The sequence below is a fragment of the Eretmochelys imbricata genome, chromosome 8 (genome assembly GCF_965152235.1).
Source record: "Eretmochelys imbricata isolate rEreImb1 chromosome 8, rEreImb1.hap1, whole genome shotgun sequence".
Taxonomy (NCBI): domain Eukaryota; kingdom Metazoa; phylum Chordata; order Testudines; family Cheloniidae; genus Eretmochelys; species Eretmochelys imbricata.
The window spans coordinates 30,838,732-30,864,506 of record NC_135579.1 but is presented as its reverse complement, the minus strand read 5'-3'; the positions used below and the strand labels follow the sequence as shown (position 1 = coordinate 30,864,506).

Genomic DNA, 25,775 nt, shown 5'->3' with positions numbered 1-25,775 from the left:
AGGTAATTCCCAGTCAGGAATAGCCGAGACATACACCCACAAATAGATTTTAACTGGTTTTGAACCACAAACTAACTCACACTGACTACAGAAACCTCATCCTCATTCTCCTTCCCCTCTGATTTTAGGAACATTCATTTGTTGTGTTTGGTCTTTAGATTTTAATGTAAACACTTCATGGCAGAAACCACGTCATGTAATTTATTTATTTTTTAATAACACTTAGCATGATAGAACCTTGATCATGACTGAGGCCTTTTGGAGGTACTGTTGTATTAACTCAACCAACTGAGGATAAAACAGGTTATTTTGAGTCTTTTCATGAATATTTAGTATGCTGCTCATTAATTTTAACGTATGGCATTTGTGTTCAAGACAACCAGCACTAATGGTTACTCTTATTTACCAATGAATAGGGGAAGAAAAAACGTCAGTCAGGAAATGACTTATTTAGAAAAGTATAGTAAACTTGAAGCAATTCTGTATTATGGTTAAGCTGTTTACTATTAATGCACGTAGGTGACCCTTGACATCTTCATCAATAATAATGCAGCCCAATGAGGCAGAATCACTGAAGACAAGTGACACCACTCACAGGAGCAAGAACACATTTTCTATTAAAGAAAAAAACATCATTAGAAAACTTAACTCGCTGACAGTTTAAACAGGCTTTTATGTGACAATTCATTTTACACGGTAATAAAAAAGTAATCAGCATTAGCAACCTTTCCATACTATGGAACATGTGGGCTACCACAAATAGCATACTTAAAATTAATTGTATGGGTCAATTTCATTATTATGGTCATTTTTAAATTGTTCTAGGAAAATGTTTATATATATATATATATATATATATATATATATATACACACATATATATATATATATATATATATATATATATATACACACACACACACACACACACACACACATACACACGGATTCACAAACACATAGATAAATGTATCTACCTATGGTAGGCAAATTTGCTTTCTTTTTTGTTCATATAATCTGAGAAGGAAAACAAAAATGGGTGAATGAAGCAGCGTATGCATGAACGGTTATTGGAATTAAGTAAAATGTTGCCTAATCGTATTGCATTAGACCTCCCAGCTGTGATTGCTTGATCCTGGTTTGGTTTTTAGAGACATTCCTATTTGTGCATTTACTTAATTTCTGAATGAATGACTTTGGGCACAATCCCACAACCTTCACCTCCTGTGAGTAAAGATGACTCCCTGTAGTAATAATTGTCACACAGGACCTCCTCATAACAGCACAGCCTACAACTGTTTGCATTTGAGTCAGCCTCTATTATGTCAACTCTGAAAGAGGAAACATTATTTGCAGCAAAGTCTAAAAATATTTTCCATATTTCTCTCCTTGTAATTGGTAACTAACAACTTACTAACTTATTTTTCTCATGTATTCTATAGTGTGGAATATGACTTCAGACAACAAGAAGGCAGATTTCATCAGGTTTTGAAAACACTGGATCAAGTGGAGAAAACTCCTGCCATGGCTCCAGCCCCCAAATTACCACCTGACCATCCAATTCCTGAGAAACAGGAATTAAGACGAAAAACAAAAAAGGTGAAAAAGAAATGCTTCTGGTGGATGTGAATGTCTTTTAGCTGACTACAGAATTGAAGGGCAATATTTCAGAAGACACTGAAACATATATCCAGAGGCTTTAATATGTACAACTATGAAATCAACAGGAAATTAAAAAATTAAAAAAAGAAGTTATTTGAAAACTCAGAAGCTTGGAATGGAATTTGCTCATTTAACAAGCTCAGTGAATAAAGACACGAGTATTTTGAAACGGGATGCAATCTATCTTTTTGTTTCAAAAAGACGTCTCATATGCTTTGTAAAGGCAAAATTTTTACTTTCAAATAATATGGAGGTTGTGATTTAAATTGATAAAAACAAGGGTACTCAAAGTAAAGGAAGCTGCTCCCATATGCTTTCCCACATCATGCTTAGTTTCAAACAAAATGGCCTAAAAGTCATTCCCTGATCTTGTCCCCAATGGTGCAACCAAAAACTGTGGGGTGGAACACAGATTTTCAGAAAACTTCCTCTCCAAGAGAGACAATCCATTAAAGTTAGAGTTAAAAAATTATAGGACCCAAGACTGGAAACTATTCCTTTTTTTTGTTGGTGTTATTCAGAAACTATTATTTTGCTAACAGAAAAGGAGTACTTGTGGCACCTTAGAGACTAACCAATTTATTTGAGCATAAGCTTTCATGAGCTACAGCTCACTTCATGAATTGAGCTGTAGCTCACGAAAGCTTATGCTCAAATAAATTAGTTAGTCTCTAAGGTGCGACAAGTACTCCTTTTCTTTTTGCGAATACAGACTAACACGGCTGTTACTCTGAAACCTATTATTTTGCTGTAGCTGGGGGTGGGGAGAGTCATATTTATTAACACCCTTTCCTAAAAAGCAATAGCTTTAAAAAACATCTCTATCTCTGTTTGTATCATTGTGCATCTAAGATCCTTCACACTACATCAAAATGCCCCAACACATGCCTCTTTGATCCAACAGAACATACTCACAGCAACTCAGAGGGTGTCAAACCAGTAATACATTTTGATGTTCTGATGTCAATACAGATTAGTGCATTAAATGTTAAGAGAAATTAATGTAGAGCAGATTTCAACTTAGCTATTTTTGAAAATTCAGAAAAATAGCGGTCACATTTGGTCAAAATGAGATATAAAAATTAAACCTCTTTTTCCCCCAAGAAAAATAGAATTCTGCACTGTTTTCCATGCAAAAATGTTTAGAAAAAGGGGGAAAGTTTCAGCAGAGTAAATTTAATAGCCAAGCATTAAAGCCTTGACAGTACTATAGGTGACAAAGCATAAGGCAGTCCCACTCTGAAAGAGACTTTAATATACTAACATTCTTATTCATCAGATTTATTCCCGGGGGATATAGTCTTATTATTTGAGTAAAACAAACATGAGCACTTTTGTCACTACTTTTACATTAGTGTGTAATGCTAAGAAAGAGGACAAGTTAGCTTTTGTTCATTGTTGTACATCAGCAAAACCGTTTAATAAGTTCCAGGTATTAAGGACAATCAATTATAACTGTACAAACCCACTGAAGGTAATAAAATTGCACAGAAGTCATTAAGGCAGAACCATAGCACAACAGGGCTTGCTTAGGCGTAACTGGTCTTTGTTTAGACATGAGGAGGCATGGAAAGTAAAGAAATTAGCATGACTCATCTGAGTGAGAGTTTTCAGGACTGGGAATTAGAAAGAATTAAACACATTAGATATGAAAGTCACTGAGGGCCAGTGAACCTACAATGCCATTCATGGTAACCTTTTTCAGAGGAAAACCTCCCTTTAAATACTTGTAGCAAAACTGTGACCTAGTTATACCCATAAGCCCCCTTCAATAAGTAGGGTCAGAATTTAGCCCTTGTTAGAGCACACCACTATGGCACCCATATCAATACACATTTTATATACTGGCATGCCTACAGTATTCTTCCATACTGACTGTGTATCAGTGTGTCTCTATAACAGAGATACAGAAGGGTCTATTTATGTACAATAGCATTCCTTCTATCCAACTAGTTTTGAACGATGAGTGTCTCATGGTAAAGGGACATCCATGAGCTGTATCAAAAGCTATAACAACTCTGCAGGCTAAAAATTGCTCTCCCACTCTACCGTTTTCATGGCTCTTAGCACCTTTGGTGGAAGGTCATTAGCTTTTAGCTATCACCAGTCCTATATTCCACTCCCAAAGTTTCTTTTTTTTCTTTACCAGCATAAAATGAGAAAGCAGCCCTTCTACTAGGGAATTAACTATTCACTTGTCATCCCTTCAGGATGTGTTTCAATCTTCGTTAATTTTTTCTTTAAAATGTGCATTTTTAAAAAATAAACACACAGTACCATGGTGAATGATCTGCTTCTTACCTTGGCCAGGGGGCTCTTTGCACCTGCAGCAGTTCCTATTGCAGCCTGCTGCTGAGGGAGAGAATGCACCAATTTCCTTCCCAGTTTCATTCAAGCACAGTCCACACTTGCCCATTTAAGAGGTATGGTGTGATCATCACAGAACTTAACATAAAAGCGACGAAGTTCAGCTCACACCTTCTCCTCAGGCTTGGTTGCTCCTAGGGTTCCCTACCTAATGATCTCTCATCCCATAGATACTCTCTTTCTAAACAATCACTCCCATCTCCATTATATGAGGATGGGATAAAGCACCAATTGCCTCGGTGAGTGAACAGCAGCCACTTCACCCTTTCCTAGCAGTATCAAAACCCGTTTACAGGGGTTGCTAGCACTGCCAGCCTGTGGTGGGGTTCTCTCTGTCATCCTTCTAGACTTGATTAGTGTTTTCTGCACTCACTCTGGGTGTACAGAAGTAGTTAAGGTTAAGTATATGAAGTTAACCCCTTTAATTCCACACCTGTCTCAAGCACAGCTTGACTACAATTCACAGTAAAAGAAGGAAGAAATCATGTAATTGTACATATCACACAGAAAAAATTATAGCTGCAGAACTAAGCTTCTCTTGCACTCAAGAATTTAGCAGGCATCCTACTTGTGCATGAAATTGCACAATACTGCATGTGTACAGCTACTGTTCACAAACTTCTACATAGTCCATGCTTCATGCAATTTCTTTGGAAAATTATTTATTCAGCTCCTACATTGCAATAGTATTACATAGCATTACACTCAAAAGGGTGATTTCTATTAAAGAGAACACGCTGGAAACGTATGTCAGACAGAGATATATCAGCGACGTCTGATGTTACAGAGAAAGCTAATGAGATATAAAGTCACTCAAATTGCTCCTTTGCTATTTTCTCTGTTTTATTTAGCCTGAACGTAGAAATTGACAACATAAAGCAAACATATCACCAGGTATAAATAGAGGATCTATTATATTTAGATCCTGCAGTGGGCATACGTGACACAACCACAACAAAAAGTGGTGCGTGACATTCCATTACAATGCATCAAATAGGAAAAGGGAGAACAGATGGCTCCAGAGACACACTGCTCAGTTGTGTAACATCAGCATTAGACTACAAATCTATAGATTTGTAGATAACAAAACTATTAATGTTGGACAGAAAAGATTCTATACCATAACAGTCTACTGTGTAGTGTTCCAAAGTAGCTCCAATAAGAGGAGTAAAATACACACACACACACAGAGAATGATCCCATTTGATAACATTGGTATACAAAAATAAAGTAGGCTGTTATGAAAAATTTGACATTTATGTGAGAAATACACCAAGCTCTTTGTAAAATACTGTACAGCATATGGCATTATATATACCAAAATTACTGTACTTGAAGTTACTCTTTCAATTTCTTTTTTAAAAGAACAAAACAAAATGAATAGAGTCCTGAATCTGGTATGACATAGGTTACAAAGGTTACAAAGCTATTTTTTTCCTGTAGTTCTATAACAAATATAATTGTCCTATCAACAGTCACAAGACTTGGGAATTATGCTACTGCAAATACAGAGCACCTTCCTAATAAAATGTAATAATCAAATGTAATGTTTTGTAAATTTCTAGACTGTTTTAATGGGATATTATCTTTTGCAATAAACTGACTTATTTTTCTTTGGTTTCAAGATTCAATTAATAAACATTTAGGGGAAATATAGAGGAAATGAAAGATTGCTCTTGGGAAAAGAGGAAGGATGGGGTCATGCACAGTATATTTATGGATTCATATTCATTAGATTCTCTAGGTCAGTGGTTCTCAACCAGGGGTATCTGTACCCCTGGAAGTGCACAGTGGTCTTCTGGGGGTACATCAACTCATCTAGATATTTGCCTAGTTTTACAACAGGCTACATAAAAAGCACCAGCGGAGTCAGTACGAACTAAAATTTCACATAGACAATGACTTGTTTATACTGCTCTATCTACTATACACTGAAATGTAAGTACAATATTTATATTCCAACTGATTTATTTTATAATTATAATGTAAAACTGAGCAAGTCAGCATTTTTTCAGTAATAGTGTGCTGTGACACATTTGTATTTTTAGGTCTGATTTTGTAAGCAAGTAGTTTTTAAGTGAGGTGAAACTTGGGGTACACAAGACAAATCAGACTCCTGAAAGGTGTATAGTCTGGAAAGGTTGAGAACCGCTGCTCTAGGTAGAGAAGGAGAATTTCAGCTATCAGTGGTTTATTGGACTGGACTTTCACACTTCAAAATATATCACACTGTATTATCAACCATTTTAGCTTTGCAAATTGTTGCTCTGGTTATAACCTGTGTACTATGTGTACTATGCCAACCACATTATGGTTCTAAAGCATGCACCTTTTTGATCTCCCAGTAGGAAGCAAAGATGTAAAATAATGGGATCATAGAGACTGTGTAACACTGCCCAGTTGTCGGAAGACAGGATCGAACCTGGAACCTTTGGAGCTTAGCGTATGAGCCTCTACTGCATGAGCTAAAAGCCACATAGGCCCCTAGCTAATCTCTATGTGGTCTCAATGCCAAGAGTGGGAACAGAACACCATACCAAGAAGGTGTGTGGGTTACAGCTGCACCAGAAGAACTAGGTGAAGTGCAAAAGGCCACCAAATTTTAGAAGGAAGTATGGGTCAACAGAGTTCAGAATAAAAGATCTGGAAAGTTTTGCTTAATGGACCATGATCCTCTCTCATGTCCTCTCCTTCCCGCTCCACCCAAGAAAAAAGGGAGAACTCCTTAACAAACAACATGCCAATGCCTCACTTTGTTCAGGATACTTACTTCCAGACATGTTAATGGCTGAAACCCACATAGAAAGGGGACTGTCCAGGTAGGTTATTACCCATAAAAAGTTGTCTTCTCTCCAAATGCAACTTGGACAGTTAGCATCAGATTCTTACATAGGTGTGTTCTCTGTAATGTCACTAACCAAAGGCAGCTGAGCATCTTCATAAAGAGCTGTTTGTTGTAGAAATTCATGTCTTCAGGTAACTCAGAGGTGATAGGTAATGTATAATAGTCAGATAACCTGTTTTATTTGGATAACTATTTTCTTACTCTTTTTTTCCTCCTCTGGAGTTCCACTATTCAGTAAGATCTGGGAAGACCATAAGAGAAATATGCTCACTGAGTATCAGAGGAGTAGCCATGTTAGTCTATATCCTCAAAAACAACGAGGAGTCCAGTGGCACCTTAAAGACTAACGGATTTATTTGGGTATAAGCTTTCATGGGTAAAAAACCCCACCTCTTCAGATGCTCACTGACTAACTTCATGAGGTTTTCAGGGAGGTTACCACCAGAGATATGAAAATGAATGATTTATGAAACTGAAGTGTTTGAAATAACTTTTCACTAACCTGAAATTAGTAATAAAAATCAAAACCTTGATTGCTGGACTGGCAACAGCTATTATGTGGATAGAGACATGTCCAATAAAGACTTGCTGATCATTTGGTGGTTGGGACCCATCAACAGTTAACCCATAATGAATGTTTTCCCTGGTCTTATGCACTTCAGATGAAGTGTTATTTGGAAAAGAAACAATAATAACCACTTCACATTCAGAACTGGGGTTTTAAACCTGGATAGACTGCAAACATACCTAGATGCTTAAATGATAAGCACATCACAAGTTCCTGGATAGAAAACATAACAGAGGTAAAAACAACAAAGAGTCCCTGTGGCACCTTAGAGACTAACAAATTTATTTGGGCATAAGACTTTGTGGGATATAACCCACTTCATCAGACGCACGGAGTGGAAAATACACTAAGCAGGTATGAATATACAGCACGTGAAAAGATGGAAGTTGCCTTACCAAGTGGGGGGTGGGGGTCAGTGCTAACGAGGCCTATTTAATTAGAGTGGAAGTGGCCCATTTCCAACAGTTGACAAGAAGGTGTGAGTATCAACAGAGGGAAAATTATTTTTTGTAGTGACCCAGCCACTCCCAGTCTTTATTCAGGACTAATTTGATGGTCTCAAGTTTGCAAATTAATTCCAGTTCTGCAGTTTCTCGTTGAAGTCTGGTTTTGACTTTTTTTTGTCGAAGAATGGTGACTTAAGTCTGTTATTGAGCATTCAGGGAGACTGAAGTGCTCTCCTACTGGTTTTTGAATGTTACAATTCTTGATGTCTGATTTGTGTCCATTTATTCTTTTGTGTAGAGACTGTCCGGTTTGGCCAATGTACATGGCAGAAGGGCATTGCTGGCACTTGATGGCAGATATGCAAGCGAACGAGACCTTGATGGTGTGGTTGATGTAGTTGCATCCTATGATGGTATCCCTTGAATAGATACACTGACAGAGTTGGCAATGGGGTTTGTTGCAGGGATTGGTTCCTGGGTTAGTGTTTCTGTGGTGTGGTGTGTAGTTGCTGGTGAGTATTTGCTTCAGGTTGGGGGGCTGTCTGTAAGTGAGGACTGGACTGTAGAGGTAGTAACTCTTCTTCCAAACCAGGGCTGGAACACCTGCAACTCCTCAACTGATGTTGGATCTCTGCCTTGATTAAGTCATTTCCTCTGTTACATGCAAGCAGGACTACTTGGTACACTCTCACTGGGTCTGTGAAGAATGTTAACTCAGTGAAATTTGCCATAGAAAGCAATATTGAAGTCTGTCACATTATTCGTTGCAATGCTAATGTTTGTAGTGCTCGGAATTGTATGTCAAAGTAGTGGTTTTCAGCAGTTTAGTACAGACGTAATACCGAATTAATATAAAATGAGAAAGATCGGGGACTGTGCTAGCAGTAGCATGATATGTAAAGATGGCATTTTAATTAATATTACTGCCAATGTTCTGTTTGGGGCAGAGCGGAAGTTTGTGGACCCTGCTACAAAACATACCCACTTTAACCTGGCCTTTATTACTTAATGTGAAGAAAAAAAAGTAGTTCTGTAGAACTACTACATGAAATATTTAAAATTTACATGGGGGTATTCAAAGCTACCCTTCTGGGGTTCTCTTGAACAAGGTCAATGCAGACAGCAATGTGTGGTCTTTCAATATTTCCCTCGTGAACTTTCAATGCACCATTATATACCTCCAAGCAGAAAGCAGTCTGCATTTTATGTAGAGACTTAGAGCATAGAGAGTAAATCACACATCGTGTTTCCCTATCATGAAAAGTTTCGAACCACTTTTCATGCATGTTTCAGTGTTTACAGGTGGCATTATCAAGCAGTTGACAAGGATCACCACCACCATAACTTCACAATGAAGCTGTCTTGTATATTTAAATAATAATTCTCTGCAGCAGCTGCGGAGTGCCAAACCAAATTTCCCTCATCATCATCTTCCCTTGAGTAGAGTGTTTGCCTCCATCTAAACCGACCTTTTCTCGCAATCGCTTGAGTGGACCTCACAGAATGCGATTAGCTAGTCTTATGCTCAAGGCAATGTCTTCCCCTATTCTTTGTATAACAGTCTGGCAAGGAACAAGAAGAAAAACATCAGCCTAAAGCTGTCATGCTCCTCCCCGCAAAAGGGCCACACCATCAGAACATTAACCCTTTCATCCCTGCCAAAAATGTTTGTGGGATGTAGGAATTCCATACCCCTGCAGAATTCTAGCCACCATGTATTTTACAGGGTTATGCTTGGCTTTGAATGTTTTATTGTTTGCATTATGTTTATCATATCATGAATGATATATTTTAACTATATACAGTACATTATGAAGTAGAAAGGGTAATATTAAAATCCAAAAATCACTTATATCCAAATAAACAGAAGCAGAGGGCAAAGCATTTTCCTATATTTTTCAAGTACTCTGCAACTTTGAAAAAGTCTCTCTTTTTCATGGCAAATAAATATACAGAATGACCTTAGAATCAGCACAGAGTTCAGCATAGAGTTTAACTGCTACATTTAAGGTGCAATTATTCGAAGAAAAAGTGACTCAGAAAAACTGACACAGTAGGGTTCCCTATTAATCCTCCCTTGCCAAATTATTTTTGTTCCTTATTAATTGTGTTCACGTGAAATTCTTTCAGTTTACAGAATAGGTCAGAAGATTTTTAACTGCTTGGTCTCCAAATCTAACCAGGAATATGAAAACCAAGGTGTGTTTTCTGTCCTTTGCATCTATACCAGAATTTAGGTGACAATTTTGTGGATGACATAGAATAAAATTCTAGCTTAGGCTTTCATATGACTATTAACTCTGCAGAAGCAAGAATTTGTCTGTCAGTAAACAGATGCGACTCTCAGATGCACTGAGAGCCAGTAAATTGACTAAGGTATAATTTTTAGTTGCTTTCCACTTATATAAATCATAGTTATTGTTTTAACTGTTTAGTCCTGGATCCACAGAGTCAGTTAAAAACACCGCCTAATTCTGCATTAGAGTCAAAGAGAATTCTGTGCACTAGAGTTATAGGATCAAGGCAAAGGTTTGCAAACTGTTTTTTGATTGTAAGTAAAATATATTTTTCGTTTTTGTTCTCTATTTCGAAAACGTCTCTGGCTTTCTTTGTGAACTATTAACATGTGTAATACAAGGCATTGTCTTGTGTGTGGTCAGTAAGAGAAGTGTGTTGCTTAGTGTTTCGTTCAGCGTCAAATGAACCCTAATCACTATGACTGACTTTTTCCAGTGGGCCAGCATCACAAACAAAAATATGGCCATATCTGGAAGACCACCGCTGATTACTTACAGCAGTTATTTCCATTTCTTATAGTAACTAAATAAAAATGGTAGTAATTGCGCTGTGTTTTTATTTCTCGGTATTCATTTGAGGAATATAATCTGTCAAATTCCGACAATTTTAGGTCAAATGCTGGAAATAAAATTGCTGATTTTTATAACGTTTTAACATGTTTTGCAAACAGGCCCTAGTGACATAAGTATTATTCCCATTTTCAATATGGGAAAAATAAAACAGGCTGGTTAGGAGAAATGTCCAGGGCAACAAAGTGGGTCAGGGTCAGAGTCAGGATTCAAATGCAGGAGTGAATAGCCCCAGCCCCAGGCCATGAAGAGAATACAGTCAGTCAGGGAGTAACTAAACCATATCCACACATCCTGTGAAGTGTTTGAGCTCTGTAATGTTATGTATTGTAATTCATGCCCAAAATTTTCTCTAAAAATGAAATAGTTTAGTAAATGTTTCTGTCTGATGGTAGTAATTTTTATCATGTGATCATAATTGTTCAGAAGTAAGAAGAACAGTGATGACATCAAGGAAATGGAGTACTTCTAATCAAGGAAATATTAGAAGAGCAGAGATTATATAAGAAGCAATCAACTTGGTACTGCTTCAAAATTGGAGTTGGTTAAAACCTTTCCGATTTCAGAATTTGAAGCATTTAAAAACTCTTGCCAAGCAAAAGTGGCTAAAAGGTGACTGAAGTTCATCTCGTCCTGTATACTCTTCGGAGTCTGCATTAACATCCCTGATTGTAGTTTAAGTATTTCTCAAGTAAATCAGATGTGCATAGTGAACTGCTCTATGAACTTCGCTAACTACTTTATTGTTTCATGTTAAGATTAGGGAGGTTAAAAGGTCTTGTTTCAATACATTTTCAATTCTTGTCTGATGTACACATTTATCAATAACACTAAAACACCCTATGCATGCGGGCAGCAGAATTTTTTTTCAAAGAAAGCTTTGAGTACCAGACTTGCCAGCTTAAAAGGAAAAAAGCTTTTATAAGCATTATACCGCTGGGGGTCTGAGCATTGACCTGCTAAATCCAGGGTTGTGAGTTCAATCCTTGAGGGGGCCATTTAGGGATCTGGGGCAAAAACTGGGGATTGGTCCTACTTTGAGCAGGGGGTTGGACTACATGAGCTCCTGCGGTCCCTTGATATTCTATACTTTAAAGTAAGGTGAACCTTGGGGTATGCAAGACAAATTAGACTCCTGAAAGTTTGAGAACCACTGGTCTAATGTCAAAAACACATAGAAACTGATCAATCTCACTCTTTATTTAAACTATAGAGTAGCTTAGTTTTCTATCTCCCACTTCCAATAAAAACTTTTTAAAAAAACATTGGTATGTTACAATAACAATGAGAAATCCAGAGCATTGTTTTTTCACATTAGTAGTTGTTTGTTTTCAAGTTTGCTCCTAGCACAATAACATTTACAGATTTCATGGGTTTATTTTTGTCTATCCATTGTGTCCATGGCTACCAGCCTACTGCTTTTGTTTGCTGGTACCATAATGATGTCAGTTTGATGAGTCAAACTGAGTTAATGCCAGCTTTTCACTGAGTATTAGATTTCATGGAGCGCACAAGGTGTATTATTAACATCATCTGTGAACTTTTTCATGAAAAGACTTATTGAATGGAAGGTGTCAGATCTCTGGATAGGTTTTCATCTTAAGGTTTTAAGTATATTCCAATTTCTCTTTTGTCTCTCTCCAATTTTCCAGCTAACCTTATTTAAGGCTCAGACATGAAATTAAAAGATGCTTTCTAAAATTATTCCATTGTGTGTTCTCAGGAACAGTACAACGAATGATGTGCGCCAAGGAGCAAGCATTCTCTGTTCATGGTCTGAACCTGTTGGAGGGCAGCAGACAACCTGATAGAAGGAGCTTCTCACCTGCATGTCCCCCCACAGATACTGTTCATGGTATGTGGCTCTATGTATATCTAATACTACAGGTGGCAGCAGGGATGGAAGTGTCACACAGATTGACTAGCAACCAACCGGGAATAAAAAAGACAAAATCTGCAGCAAGTGATGTCTGACTCACCTTATTCTAGCTGCCAGACTACAAAAGCAACCAGACATCATTTTAAGAAGTCTATGCCTGATCTAAATAGTGACCCTTTTTATTCATACTCCATGCATTTATACTGCAGGCTATTTGATCTCTGAAGATGCTTTGAAAGCAGATTTCATTTTTGCAAGGAAAAAAATCACTTAGAAGCGAGTTATCACCCTCATTACATTAAAAGCAAAAGGGACACATTAGTCCTAGCTGTAACTCCATTTACATCCAATCAAGTTGAACCTAGGATAGAACTGACCCAAAGGGCATTTTAAAAAATCTGTATTTTCCACATTTGTGGGGTTTACTTTTTCAATTTATCTGAACATGGATAGTGAAAGTAGCCTGGATCCATTTCTAGGTCCATGTTTTATTGTTGGAGGGACACCAGCCTGATGCTGCCACACTTCGGTTCACATAGAGGTAGACAATGTTTAAATCAAACTTTTTTTCATTTAAATTACATCAAAACATTTCTAGGCAAAATCCTACACTCCTGACTGAGGCCCTCACTCTCATTGACAATTTTGCCTTAAAAAGAAGAAGGATGTAGGCCCTGATTTTTAAAAGGTATTTAGGAATTGTTGCACTCACACTGATTTAGGAGTCAAAAACCTCATATTCAAAAAAGATTTAGGCTCTTAATCCCATTGACAGTGGATGGAATTTAGACCCCAACACAGTGAAGTATTGCAATGCTTCATGCAGTGATGCCTAAATACTTTTTAAACTCTGGGTGTTAAAGATTTACTCATCTTCTTTAGCGTTAGACTTTAGTAATTGTCTCTCTTTCACAGAACAAAGACATTTGGACATAACTGACAGCATCCCCCAACATGTGATATAACTAAATCTCTTCTTTTAATTAACAGCATTGAATATTTTCTTTTAAAAAAATATGTTCCCTTTTAAAATCTCCCATTGAATTTCATGTGACAATTTCTTGTCAAGTAGTTTCTGACAAGCTTTTTACTTGTTCTGACTTTTTTTAAGAATTTACATTCTCTGAACACAAGGACAAGGGAGGCATTTAAACTTTTTATATTCTCATCAATTATTGCTGTGATGACTAACTTTCATTTGGTTCATCACGACACTAGGATTATCTGGGTAAAATTAGTCAATTAAAATGGTGTCTTCCTAGTTCCATAATACTAGCAATATTAGTGTCACAATAACTCAGCACACACTTAGGCACAACACTTGTTACACAGGGCCTCCCCAGGTGGAAGTATCCACACTACATTTGGTATTAGGGCATTGGAGCGGCCCTCCATGACAACAAAATTAAAGAGACGCTGTTCACCTAAAATTATATCATGCAAGTAAACTAATGTTCTTAGTAATGATACTAGTGACAGCTTTGTTATACCAAAACAAAATTCAGATCTAATTTTCTCATCACCCTTTCCCCACACCCTTTGATTTTCAGTGACCAAGCTGAGAAAAATGCACATAAGAGAATAAAGTCACTTTCAGTTCATTTATAGTTTGTTTCACAGTTGGTTTCTTTGTGCTGCAATGTAGCTGTTTCAAACACTGCAGGGAAGCATTTACTTTCATCAGATTTTTTATTGCATTCATTAAATTTTTAAATAAAATGTGTAAACTTGTCTACTCGTCTTTTTTTCCCTCCAAAGTTTCAGTTGAGATCAAAATCTAAAGGGATACCTTTGGCTTACTCAGGCTTCTGTCTGAAATGTTTTAACTTGCTGTGTTTACAAGTAGTGCTTAATTAGTGTAATTGAAAGAGATTAGTGAAAAAGAAAATGGCTTTTCCCATTTGCTCCCTCTGTGCAATGGCGTTCCTCGCTAGAATCACTGCATGTTTCCCCTGTATAGTCAATTTCTCTTATTTGTAACATTCTTTCACACTGTAAACAAACTCTTTAAAAAAAGTTAACTATATTAAATCCAAAAAGCAGCAGAGGGAAACTGAGTCAAATGTACTTCTAATTATTTTTTTAGTTTAGGTTTACTAGATTTAGGCTAAATTGACATTGTTATAGTAACTGTCATAGCAGTTCGTATCAGGCATCATTTCAAGTACCATAGTTGTAGCACATTACATAGAACAGCAGTAATTTAGATGAGATGGTGGATTTTATCCCTTGTTAAAGAATTTCGTAAGTTATTTGAGGTTACTTTTTTTCTGCTTTCCCCAAAAGGAAGGAAGCTTTAAATAAATCAGAAACTTACAACTATCCAAATGACAGCTGCAATGCAACATCAAAGCTAATTTTTTTTTTTTTTTTTTTTACAGAAAACACTAACTAAAAATGGCTTCAGCCATCCCACAGCATCCTACATTTCTAGAGTCCCAAGCACCATAGTGTTTACAGTAGACCTCAGATTATCTACGCATTCTGTAGAAAGTCACACTGTATACTTATGCAGATCACTTCTAAAAGTTATAGTAGCCAGAAGTTTCAGAAATTGTTTAGCTCCATCAAGAATCGTTGAAACAATTCTGATGCATCGGCCCAGAGAAACAGTAGCTGTGATCTCTACATTGTAAGCCCTGGTTTCTTTTGCCAGTTCTAATCTTTCAAGTTAATTTAGGTTAATAGCAGTTAGATGGATTGCGGAAGCAGTGTGGTTCCATCCCTGTCGACTCTAGTGAGCAGTTTGCACCACTTCACATTTTCTATGCTATCTTTTCAAGGACAAAGTCTAGGTGGTTTGTTTGTTTTTACTTTGGGGATTTGGTGGGAGGAAGGTGTTTTTATTTTGGTTTAAATGAAAACAGAGATTCTTCTTTAGTGGTCACAGAGGTCAGTTCTGTTAAGAGGCTCCACATTTCATATGTGGGATGTTGTTTCGATAGAGGCTATATTAAAGCAAAATATTCATGTGCATCTGAAAGGCATGTACCTGCTGAATACAATGGGATGCTAGGCTTACTCATAAATCACAATAAAAGTATTTGCTTATCCACATGCCTTTTCAACTGACTGCAACAAACCCTGTATTCATGATGTAGTACTCATCCTAATAGGTCTGCTGCAATTTAGCTTGTCTTTGTGATTTAGATTTAGTTTTTGATTATTCACCACACTCAAAACCAATTCAGCAATATTCATCTACAGATTATATACATAAATATATATATACACACACACATATATATACCGTGCTCAAAACCAGGGCCTCTGCATGCATGTACAAGTAACCTTCCAACAATGTGCAACCGAAATTGACTTTCAGATTCATTAGATCTCCATCTAAAACCACTTCTGACTTCTTCCTTACTGTATCTCTCTCTCACTCTCATACACACAAAGAACTGACTGCACAGATTTGACTTACATAGTGTGCTGAAAAGTAAAAGATTTGGACTCTGATGGATAAATGGAGAAATGATTTCTGGGACTAAGGGACTCCCACTGTACCTACACTGCCTGTAGTGCTAATAACTCTCTCTTAAAGCTTGGATCCAAACCATTCAGCTTTACAAATCAAAAGCAACACCTTGAATTTCACCTGGAAACAAAAAGGACCCACTGCTGCCTTGGGAGGACAAGCGTCATATGTTTTTATGTTTGGGACACCTTTACGTAAGTGGTATGCAGATACTTTACAGAAGAGCGTAAGAATTTATAATGCTGGCGATTAATCTAAGATACATGATATAGTGTTACCCCTTTTGACCCTAGCAGCTACCCAAAACTTCAGGGTTAGCAGGTTGTTCTAGTTAGGGGGAGAAACAGGTGGTAATCAGGTATTTCTTTGATGCAGTTTTGTTTATCAACAAAGAACACACAATGTCCTGTGTCTCAAAGTAGCTTCATTTGCTTACAACACCAAGAACACTATTTCAGCCTGCATCCCACCCAAAAACCTCTCCCCAGGCTTCTTCCAGAGCCATACACCATGCGTTCAGTTGTTCCTTCAAGCTGTCTTGCTCTCTGGTTCTGTGTGTTCTGCCTTCCCTCACACACACTCTTACCCATACAATACTCAGCAAAAGCACCGCCTCCAAAACAGGGTTGCCAACTTTCTAATCACAAAAAAAAAAAAATTGAACACCCTTGCCCCACCCTCTTCCCCACCCCTGTCCTGAGGCCCCACTCCCTGTTCACTCCATCCCCACCCCCCTCAGTCACTTGCTCTCCCCCATCTCATTCACTCATTTTCACCAGGCTGGGGCTAGGGTTGCCAATTTTGTATTCCTGGAGATTTCATCACATGACAATCTTTAATTCCTGGAGACTCCAGGCCAATCCTGGAGGGTTTGGCAACCCTAGCTAGGGCAGGGGTTTGGGAGGGCGAAGGGCTCCAGCTGGGGATAAGGGATTTGGGGTGCAGGAGGAGGCTCTGGGCTGGAGGGTGGGGCCAAAGGGTTCAGCATGTGGGAGGGGGGCTCCAGGTTGAGGCAGGGGGTTGGGGTGTGAGAGAAGGTACAAGCTCTGGGCTGGGAGTGCGGGCTCCGGGATGGGGCCAGAAATGAGGGGTTCAGGGTGCGGGAGGGGTTCTGGGCTGGGGCAGAGGATTGGGGTGCAGAAGGGGGTGAGAAGTGCAGGCTCCAGGCAGCACTTACCTCAGGCAGCTCCCAGGAAGTGGCGACTTGTCCCTCTGACTCCTAGGTGGAGGGACCAGGGGGCTCCGCACACTGGCAACAGTTCCCGGCCAATGGGAGCCACAGAGCTGGACGCAGGATTTCTGGGGGCTCGACCCCCAGCCTTGTCATGGTTACGAGGACTCTGCCACACAGGATATGAAAGGGGAGCCCTTGAGGTCAGGCAGGCCTCTGGGTAAAGGAAGTGGGAGCAAGGACTCAGATCCTTTTGGTAGCCCATTTCACCAGGGTAGCGTATAAGCCAGGAAAGTTCCCCACAATAGCACGACCATCCCCCCACTTACACTGGCAACCCTAGTCTAAACCTAGTCTAATACCCCTTTTGTCTTAGGTGGAGGCTTGTGATTAATTCATCTTTACAGCTAAATTAATGAAGGGTGCATTCACACCCATCAGTCTCAACAAAGTTTGTGACCCATCCAGCCACTTTCCCAGCCTAACAAAAAACATACAAATGCAGGGCCAGATTCTGCAACTTTTAGTCCCTTCAAGTAGTACTTCAACTCAATGGGACTATTCACAAGAGTAAACGCAGAAAGCACCGCCGAATCTGCCCCTAAATTAAATCATAGATCAGCAGAAGTAACCCTAAAACCATTGGCTCTGCCCCCACAGCATTCCCAGGCCATGGAGCTGTCCATCTCCTGCTTTGGGGTTAGCATCCCCAGTGACTATGGCCTCTTGCATGCAGCGTTCACAAGACTGGGACAAGAGATTGATGTTCCCCCACTGTAAAGAGCCATTGACGAAAGATGGATTTTTCATCTTCCTTCCAGACACGGAGCCAGAAAAAGCAGCTAGTTCCATAGATTCACAGAGTTTAAGATCAAAAGAAACTTTTAGATCATCAAGTCTGACTTTCTGTATATCACAGACCATTACATTGTACTCAGTTAACCCTGTATTAAGCCTAATAACTTGTGTTTGACTGAAGTGTATTTTCCAGAAAGCACCCAGTCTTGATTTGAAGACATCAAGAGTCAAAGAATCCATCACTTCCCTTCCTAGGTTCTATGATTAATCACCCTCACTGTTAAAGAATTGTGCCTAGTTACTAATTTGAATTTGCCTGGGTTCAGTTTCCAACCACTGGTTTTTCTTCGCCCTTCTCCACTAGACTAAAGAGCCCTTTAGTACCCAGTGTTTCCTTCCTGTGAAGGTATTTATACTTTGTAGCCAAGTCACCTCTCAGTCTCCTTTCTGATAAGAAGGATAATGTTCTAATGCTCTGCAAAGCAAGAGATCTCTGAAACTCATCAGAAGAAACGTTGAAGGGGCTGCAGGTAAAATCATTTTATAAGCTATTCAGACAACCAACTTTAAGCAGGTACTTTCATTTTAAATCAACAGAAACACTGCTTTCTGTGAGGTAGACTCTCCCCTTAAAACACAAGTATTCAATAACTCACTTCAACACAGAAGGGATTAACATATAAACAGGAGAGTGGCTAAGGCCCAAATCCTGCTAGCAATATTCAGGGTTGTGCTCACCCCATCTTTAACAGGCCCATTTGTGTTAAGAGGGTGAACATGATTTAGCCACTGTATTTGAAACCTGAAAACCAGTTTGCCAAAAGACCACCAAGAAAGAATATTGCAGATACAGCATTAGTAGAAAAAATGGAATAAAATGGGTTGGCATGAAAATCCATCTTTAAGGCATGCTGAAGACATTTTAAAACAAATCTTTTAAAAATACTACTCACTATCAAGGTGTCATCTCGCCCCATTGAAATAACAGTCCTGTTCACGGTGCGTAGTAGTTGTACCATTAGTTCTTGAATGTGATGATAAGTGGACTCCTGTAAAATAATATGAAGCCAATATTGACATGAACTCAATATTTTTAAAGCAGAAGAAAGAATTAGGTTAGTAAACTACTAATACTTTCAATAGTTGAATGACATCCTTGAGTGAAGTAATGGACCAGTCTTGCTTGCCCTAGTCAGCAATCCCACTCATTTCAATAGGAATGCTCATTTCAGTAAGGCAAGCAGAGTATGATCCTTCTCTTGCCATCACCTATCCCTATTCTCACATTAGTTCCAGTCAACGTGGTTGGTTATCAGACAATCATAATGTCCAAGCGACAGAGACCATACAGGAGAAAACTGAACTGTGGCACAAGAAGCTACAAATGCTAATAGCCACCAAGTTTGCCTGCAGCTCAAAAACTTTTTAAAAAAAGTTTTAGGATTAAGGAATAATTGTACAGTGAAGGAAAATACCTTTGTTTCCAGATTTGCATCTCACAACCTGACCACCACACGCTGTGGTGGTAATCCTTCTTCATAAGACACTTAGGCATTATGCTGACAAACACAGTTTTATAAAAACTATAATATGGAAGCTATTGCACGTATCCCTCACTAAGCCTACTCTGCTAGTTAACCAAGAGACTTTTTGTCATGTCTCTAGCAAAGCTTTGAGTTTTAACATAACTCTCTCATAAATCAGGGATGAAATCTTAAAGTGTTTCACTCAACACAGTACAACTGGCTTCACCTGCCAGCAGACCACATAAGCAGATTTTTCAGATTTTTGTAAAGAAGTTCCCAAGTACATTATCCAGACCTATTTTTCATTTAACAGAGTTGTCAGTCTGCAGTTCTTCGGTCATACTGTATACGGTGTTCCATAGCTTCACATCTGTTATGATAATCATTGGAATTTTACAAACTGAAGATGGTTGGCAGTAGTCTCAAGTGACATTTACAAGTTTTTGTTTCTGAAATGCATGTCAAATCAAAGCAACAGCTAATAAGTTTGTCTGAATTGTTATCACAAAACCTATTTGTATAGGATTTATAACCCTGTAATAAAATAAGTCAGCATGTAATACAATTGAGCAAGTTCTCAAACAAACGTTTTCCAAAACTTTAAAACATTTTCCTTTCCAAACAATTCAACATCTTTTCATCACAAAGTTTAGGGCAATATGATTCTGATGTTAATTTCACTGATTTTTATGAGTTATTAGTCCCTGAATACTAACTGAATATATATGTTGTGCCATTTTATACTTTACAAACTCATAATATCCTGCTGTACTATAATTATTTTGCTGCTACAGTGTTATTCCTCAGTTCATTTTTTGACACAATGGGAATTTTTTTTAATATATTTTATGGAACCTAGCATGCCTCAGTTTCCTGCCGTACATTGCATTGCCACCCAGTGGGTGCAAAAGGATTAACACTGTTACTGGAACAGTACAGGAGACAGGAGGTGTTTGCCTTTGAGTCACCTTGCAGTCTTGTGAAATGAAGAGTTGTTAAAAAAACAGTCTGAATCAACAGCATGACAAAGATGCCCCACTGACTGAACAATCCATACCTAACAGCAGGAAACCCCAGTAGATGGGACTTGTGACTTGAGCTGGAGAACCAGGTGTAAAGGTGATTGAAAAGAAAGGAAGCCCTTTTGGAGGGACTCAGGAACTCTGACTGGATGAATAAAGGGACAAGAGAGGGAGCCAAAGGTGGAGTCCACCATCAAAGCTGGGCTGGCTCATCATGGCACTGATTTCACCAGGGTGGCCCATGTCTTAACTTCTGCCTCTCTATGCGAACCTAACCTCGGTACTCCAGGTGACTAATAAATGGCTATATTGTTTTGAAAAGCCTGCTTGTGTTTCTGTAAATATTCACTCAGAATATTGCACCCTGACAGGGCACAATACAAGCCTCCTACAGGACTCTGGCTTGGCAGAATTCACTGCAAGGAGTCACTCAGACAGACAAGGATTGCTGGTGCCGAAGGCCCAGTCTCAGAGTTGTAGAGGCCACGGGCCTGCCCCTTTAGAACTGTGTGGGTCCTTGGGATGCAGCATACTAAAAGGGTCACTCCCAGGAGATCAGTTACAGGCTGGGGAATAAACTAGACCCTGTGACTCTGTGGCAATATTTACTACAGGAAAAACAAACCTTAAGTATTTTTAAGCCAGTCACCAAACTATTGAATGACTGTGCACAGGAGCAGATAACGGGAGTTTTGCAAGATAATTTCTCCAGGTGAAGGAGGAATGACTATGTGACCTTGGGGTGAGTTGGTTGGTTGGTTGTGTGCTTGCTGCTTTACTAAAGTATATAGTGGGGTCTGTTTGTCTGGGGGGGCAGGGAACGAAATATGCTGAGCCTAGCAGCCTTTTAGGCAAGGCTGAGAGCTTCTTAATGAGGCTATTCAGGGAAAACAAGGGTTTAAACAGCTAACTCCTAAGCTACCAGAGGAGCTCATGAACAGGAGCAGCTAACAGTGCTGTTTTGCACAGGACTTTAGAGGGGGAATCTGAGAGCCAGATAGGCCAATAAACAACCTCCCCCGCCCCCCGCCCCCAAAAAAACCCCCAGAACAAAGAACACCCAAGAAAAAAAGCTGCAGGAATAAAAAGAATGCAGGCAGAAGTCCAGCAGCAGAGTGGGGGCTATCCAGTTTATTGCACTGGATGCAACATGAGGATTACCTGCCTTGTGGGCAGGTGGCATGTGTGTGCATTCACAGCAAGGAGTTCATGGCCCTCAGAGAGAATATGCGCTCTGGAGACCAGAATGGCTGAACTAGAGGAGATAAGGGAGATGGAGGGGTACATAGATGAGACTTTCCCACACACAGTAGAGTGGTCCACCCCCAGTCTGACAGTCTCTGTGCTATCGAGGAGGATGAAAATCTTGGGGAAGGAGAACAACCAAGTGGAGTGGAGGGAAACAATGCCATAATTAGGACCCTCCTTCTAGATGACGTAATGGTATCACCTCATGCTGAGGCTCTCTCTCCAGGGGAGGGAATCCCTGTGAGATTCGATCATTAGAAATATAGATAATTGGGTTTGTGATGACCAGAAGAACGACATGGTGAATTGCCTACTGGGTGCGAAGGTTGCGGATCTCGAGACATCTAGACAAGCTTATATACAGTGCTGTGGAAGAGCCGGTGTTCGTGATACATATAGGTACCAATGAACTATAGAAAGTTAGGAGAAAGGTCCTAGAGGCCAAATTTAGGCTGCTAGTAAGAAATTGAAGTCCAGTACCTCGATGGTAGCATTCTCTGAAATACTTCCAGTTCCACAAGCAGGGTCAGTTAGACCGGCAGAACTGCAGGGTCTCACTGAGTGCATTAGACAATGCTGTAGGCAGAAGGGGTTTAGATTTATTAAGAAGTGGGGAATTTCTTGGGAAAGGAGGAGCCTATCCGGGAAGGATGGGCTCCATCTAAATCAAAATGGAACAAGACTGCTGGCATGTAAAATTAAAAATGTCAGAGGAGTTTTTAAACTAAGGGCTAGAGGAAAGCCAACAGGTACAGAGGAGCATATGGCTTGGACTTCCCTTAGTGGAGAATCTATTAAAGGGGATTCTCTATATCCTAGTAAATAGGACAGGATAGAAGTTAATAAAGTACAGGTAGGAACTGAAGAGAAACAGTCCAATGAAAAAGAGTCCTATTCAATTACATCGCACAAGGCAGACAGCTAAAAAAATTTTTGAAGTGTATACTAATGCCAGAAGTCTAAACACTAAGATGGGTGAACTTGAGTGCCTGGTATTAAATGAAGATATTAATATAATAAGCATCACAGAAACTTGGTCGAATAATAACAATCAATGGGACATAGTAATTTCAGGGTACTAAATATATTGGAATGATAAAGTAGGTCATGCTGGCAGGGGAAAGATATGTGAAAGAAATCAGAGTCAAACAGAGTAAAAATTTGAAATGAATCAAACTGTACCATAGAATTGTTATGGATATAAATTTCATGCTTGAATAATAAGGATATAACAATAGGAATTACACTGCCTGACCAGGATGATGATGGTGACTATGAAATGCTCTGGGAGATTAGAGAAGCTAGAAAAATAGAAAACTCAAATAATGGGGGATTTCAACTATCCCCATACAAACTTGGTACATGTCACCTCAGAACGGGATGCAAAGATAAAGTTTCTAGACACTATTAATGACTGCTTCTTGGAACAGCTTGTCCTGGAACACAGCCAAGAGAAGAGGCAATTCTTCATTTAGTCCTGAGTGGAGCACAGGATCTGGTCCAAGAGGTGAATATTGCTGAGTACACAAAAATGAGGAAGCTAGCTAAATGAAAATTAAAAGAAACAGTCACAAAAGAGAAATGTCTGCAAGCTGCACAGCAACTTTTTAGGAACACCATGATAGAGGCTCAAATTAAAAGTTGACTATTTTTTTTTCATTTGGGGTATAATGACCAAAAAAGTGTCATGACGGCTAAACAACAAAGTAAAAGAAGTGGTTAGAGGCAAGGGGCATCCTTTCAAAACTGGAAGTCAAATCCTATTGAAGAAAATAGAAAGGAGCATCAAATCTGGCAAGTCAAGTGTAAAAGTATAATTAGTCGGGCCAAAAAATAATTTGAAGAGTAACTAGTAAAAGACTCAAACTAAGACTTAAATTAATTTTTTTTTGCTATCTCAGAAGCAGGAAGCCTGCCAAACCATCAGCGGGGTCATTAGACGATCAAAGTGCCAAAGGAGCATTCAAGGAAGATAAGGCCAGTGCAGAGAATCTAAATGAATTATTTGCATTGATACTCACTGCAGAGGATGAGAAAGATTCCCACCCCTGATCCATTCTTTATAGCTGATACATCTGAAGGACTGCCCCAGATTGAGGGGTCAATAGAGGAGGTTTTGGAACAAATTGATATATTAAACAGTAATAAGTCACCAGGACCAGATGCTTATTCACCCAAGAATTCCAAAAGAACTCAAATATGAAATTGCAGAACTACTGACTGTGGTATGTAACCTATCACATACATTAGATTCTGTACCAGATGACTGGAGGATAGCTAATGTGACAACTATTCTTTAAAAGCTGCCAGAGGCAATCCTGGCAACTACAGGCCAGTAATCCTAACTTGAGTATCATGAAAATTGGTTGAAACTATAGTAAAGAACAGAATTATCAGACACATAGATTAACAGGTTTCAGAGTAACAGCCGTGTTAGTCTGTATTCGCAAAAAGAAAAGGAGTACTTGTGGCACCTTAGAGACTAACCAATTTATTTGAGCATGAGCTTTCGTGAGCTACAGCTCACTTCATCAGATGCATACCGTGGAAACTGCAGCAGACTTTATATATACACAGAGAATATAAAACAATACCTCCTCCCACCCCACTGTCCTGCTGGTAATAGCTTAATCTAAAGTAAAAAAGTAATAGCTTAATTTAAAGTAAAAAAGCTTATCTAAAGTAATCTTCAGGTTAGGCCATTCTGGAAATGGCCTAACCTGAAGATTACTTTAGATAAGCTATTACCAGCAGGACAGTGGGGTGGGAGGAGGTATTGTTTCATATTCTCTGTGTATATATAAAGTCTGCTGCAGTTTCCACGGTATGCATCTGATGAAGTGAGCTGTAGCTCACGAAAGCTCATGCTCAAATAAATTGGTTAGTCTCTAAGGTGCCACAAGTACTCCTTTTCTTTTTATAGATTAACAGGATATGCTGGAAAAGAGTCAATATGGCTTTTGTAAAGGGAAATCATGCCTCACCAGTCTATTAGAATTCTTTGAGAAGGTCAACAAACATGTGGATTTGTTAGTCTCTAAGGTGCCACAAGTACTCCTTTTCTTTTTGTGAATACAAACTAACATGGCTGCTACTCTGAAACATGTGGACAAGGGTGATCCAGTGGATATAGTTTACTTGGACTTTCAGAAAGCCTTTGACAAGATCCATTACCAAAGACTCTTAAGCAAAGTAAGCAATAATGAGATAAGAGGGAAGATCCTCTCATGGACCACTAACTGGTTAAAAGACAGGAAAAAAGGGGTAGGAATAAAGGGTCAGTTTTCACAGTGAAGAGAGGTAAATAGCAGCTCTGCTCCCCTCTCCACAGGGATCTGTACTGGGACCAGTACTGTTCAACAAATTCAAAAGTTACCTGGAAAATGGGGTAAACAGTGAAGTGGAAAATTTGCAGATGATACTAAATTAACTATACATACAAAATGATGGGATCCAAATTAGGTGTCACCATTTGAGATCTTGGAGTCATCATAGATAGTTCTCTGAAAACATCTGCTCAGTGTGCAGCAGCAGTCAAAAATGGAACAGAATGTTAGGAACTACTAGGGAAGGGATAAAAATAAGAGAAAATATCCGACTGCCAGTATATAAATCCATGGCATGCCCACATCTTGAATGCTGCGTGCAGTTCTGGTTGCCCATCTCAATAAAGTTATATTAGAAATGGAAAAGGTACAGAGGAGGGCAATAAAAATGATTAGGGGTATGGAACAGCTTCCATACAAGGAGAGACTAAAATGATTGGGACTTTTCAACTTGGAAAAAGACCACTGATGGAAGATATGATAAAAGTCTATAAAATCATGAATGGTGTAGAGAAAGTGAATAAGGAAGTGTTATTTATCCCATCACATAACACAGGAACCAGAGGTTA

The 25,775-nt window shown here is 38.9% G+C and overlaps 2 protein-coding genes across 2 annotated transcripts in view; one reads left to right on the top strand and one right to left on the bottom strand.

Moving 5' to 3' along the window:
- Positions 1-1,629, top strand: part of INSYN2B (inhibitory synaptic factor family member 2B) — a 31,146-nt gene extending 29,517 nt beyond the window's left edge. The window contains exon 3 of the mRNA XM_077824539.1: positions 1,443-1,629. Within this exon, the coding sequence (XP_077680665.1) occupies positions 1,443-1,629 (187 nt within the window). The remainder of the gene's footprint in view (positions 1-1,442) is intronic.
- The window catches only part of DOCK2 (dedicator of cytokinesis 2), a 505,601-nt gene that overhangs the window by 271,776 nt on the left and 208,050 nt on the right, over positions 1-25,775 (bottom strand). Inside the window, exon 27 of the mRNA XM_077824538.1 lies at positions 19,038-19,133. Within this exon, the coding sequence (XP_077680664.1) occupies positions 19,038-19,133 (96 nt within the window). The remainder of the gene's footprint in view (positions 1-19,037; positions 19,134-25,775) is intronic.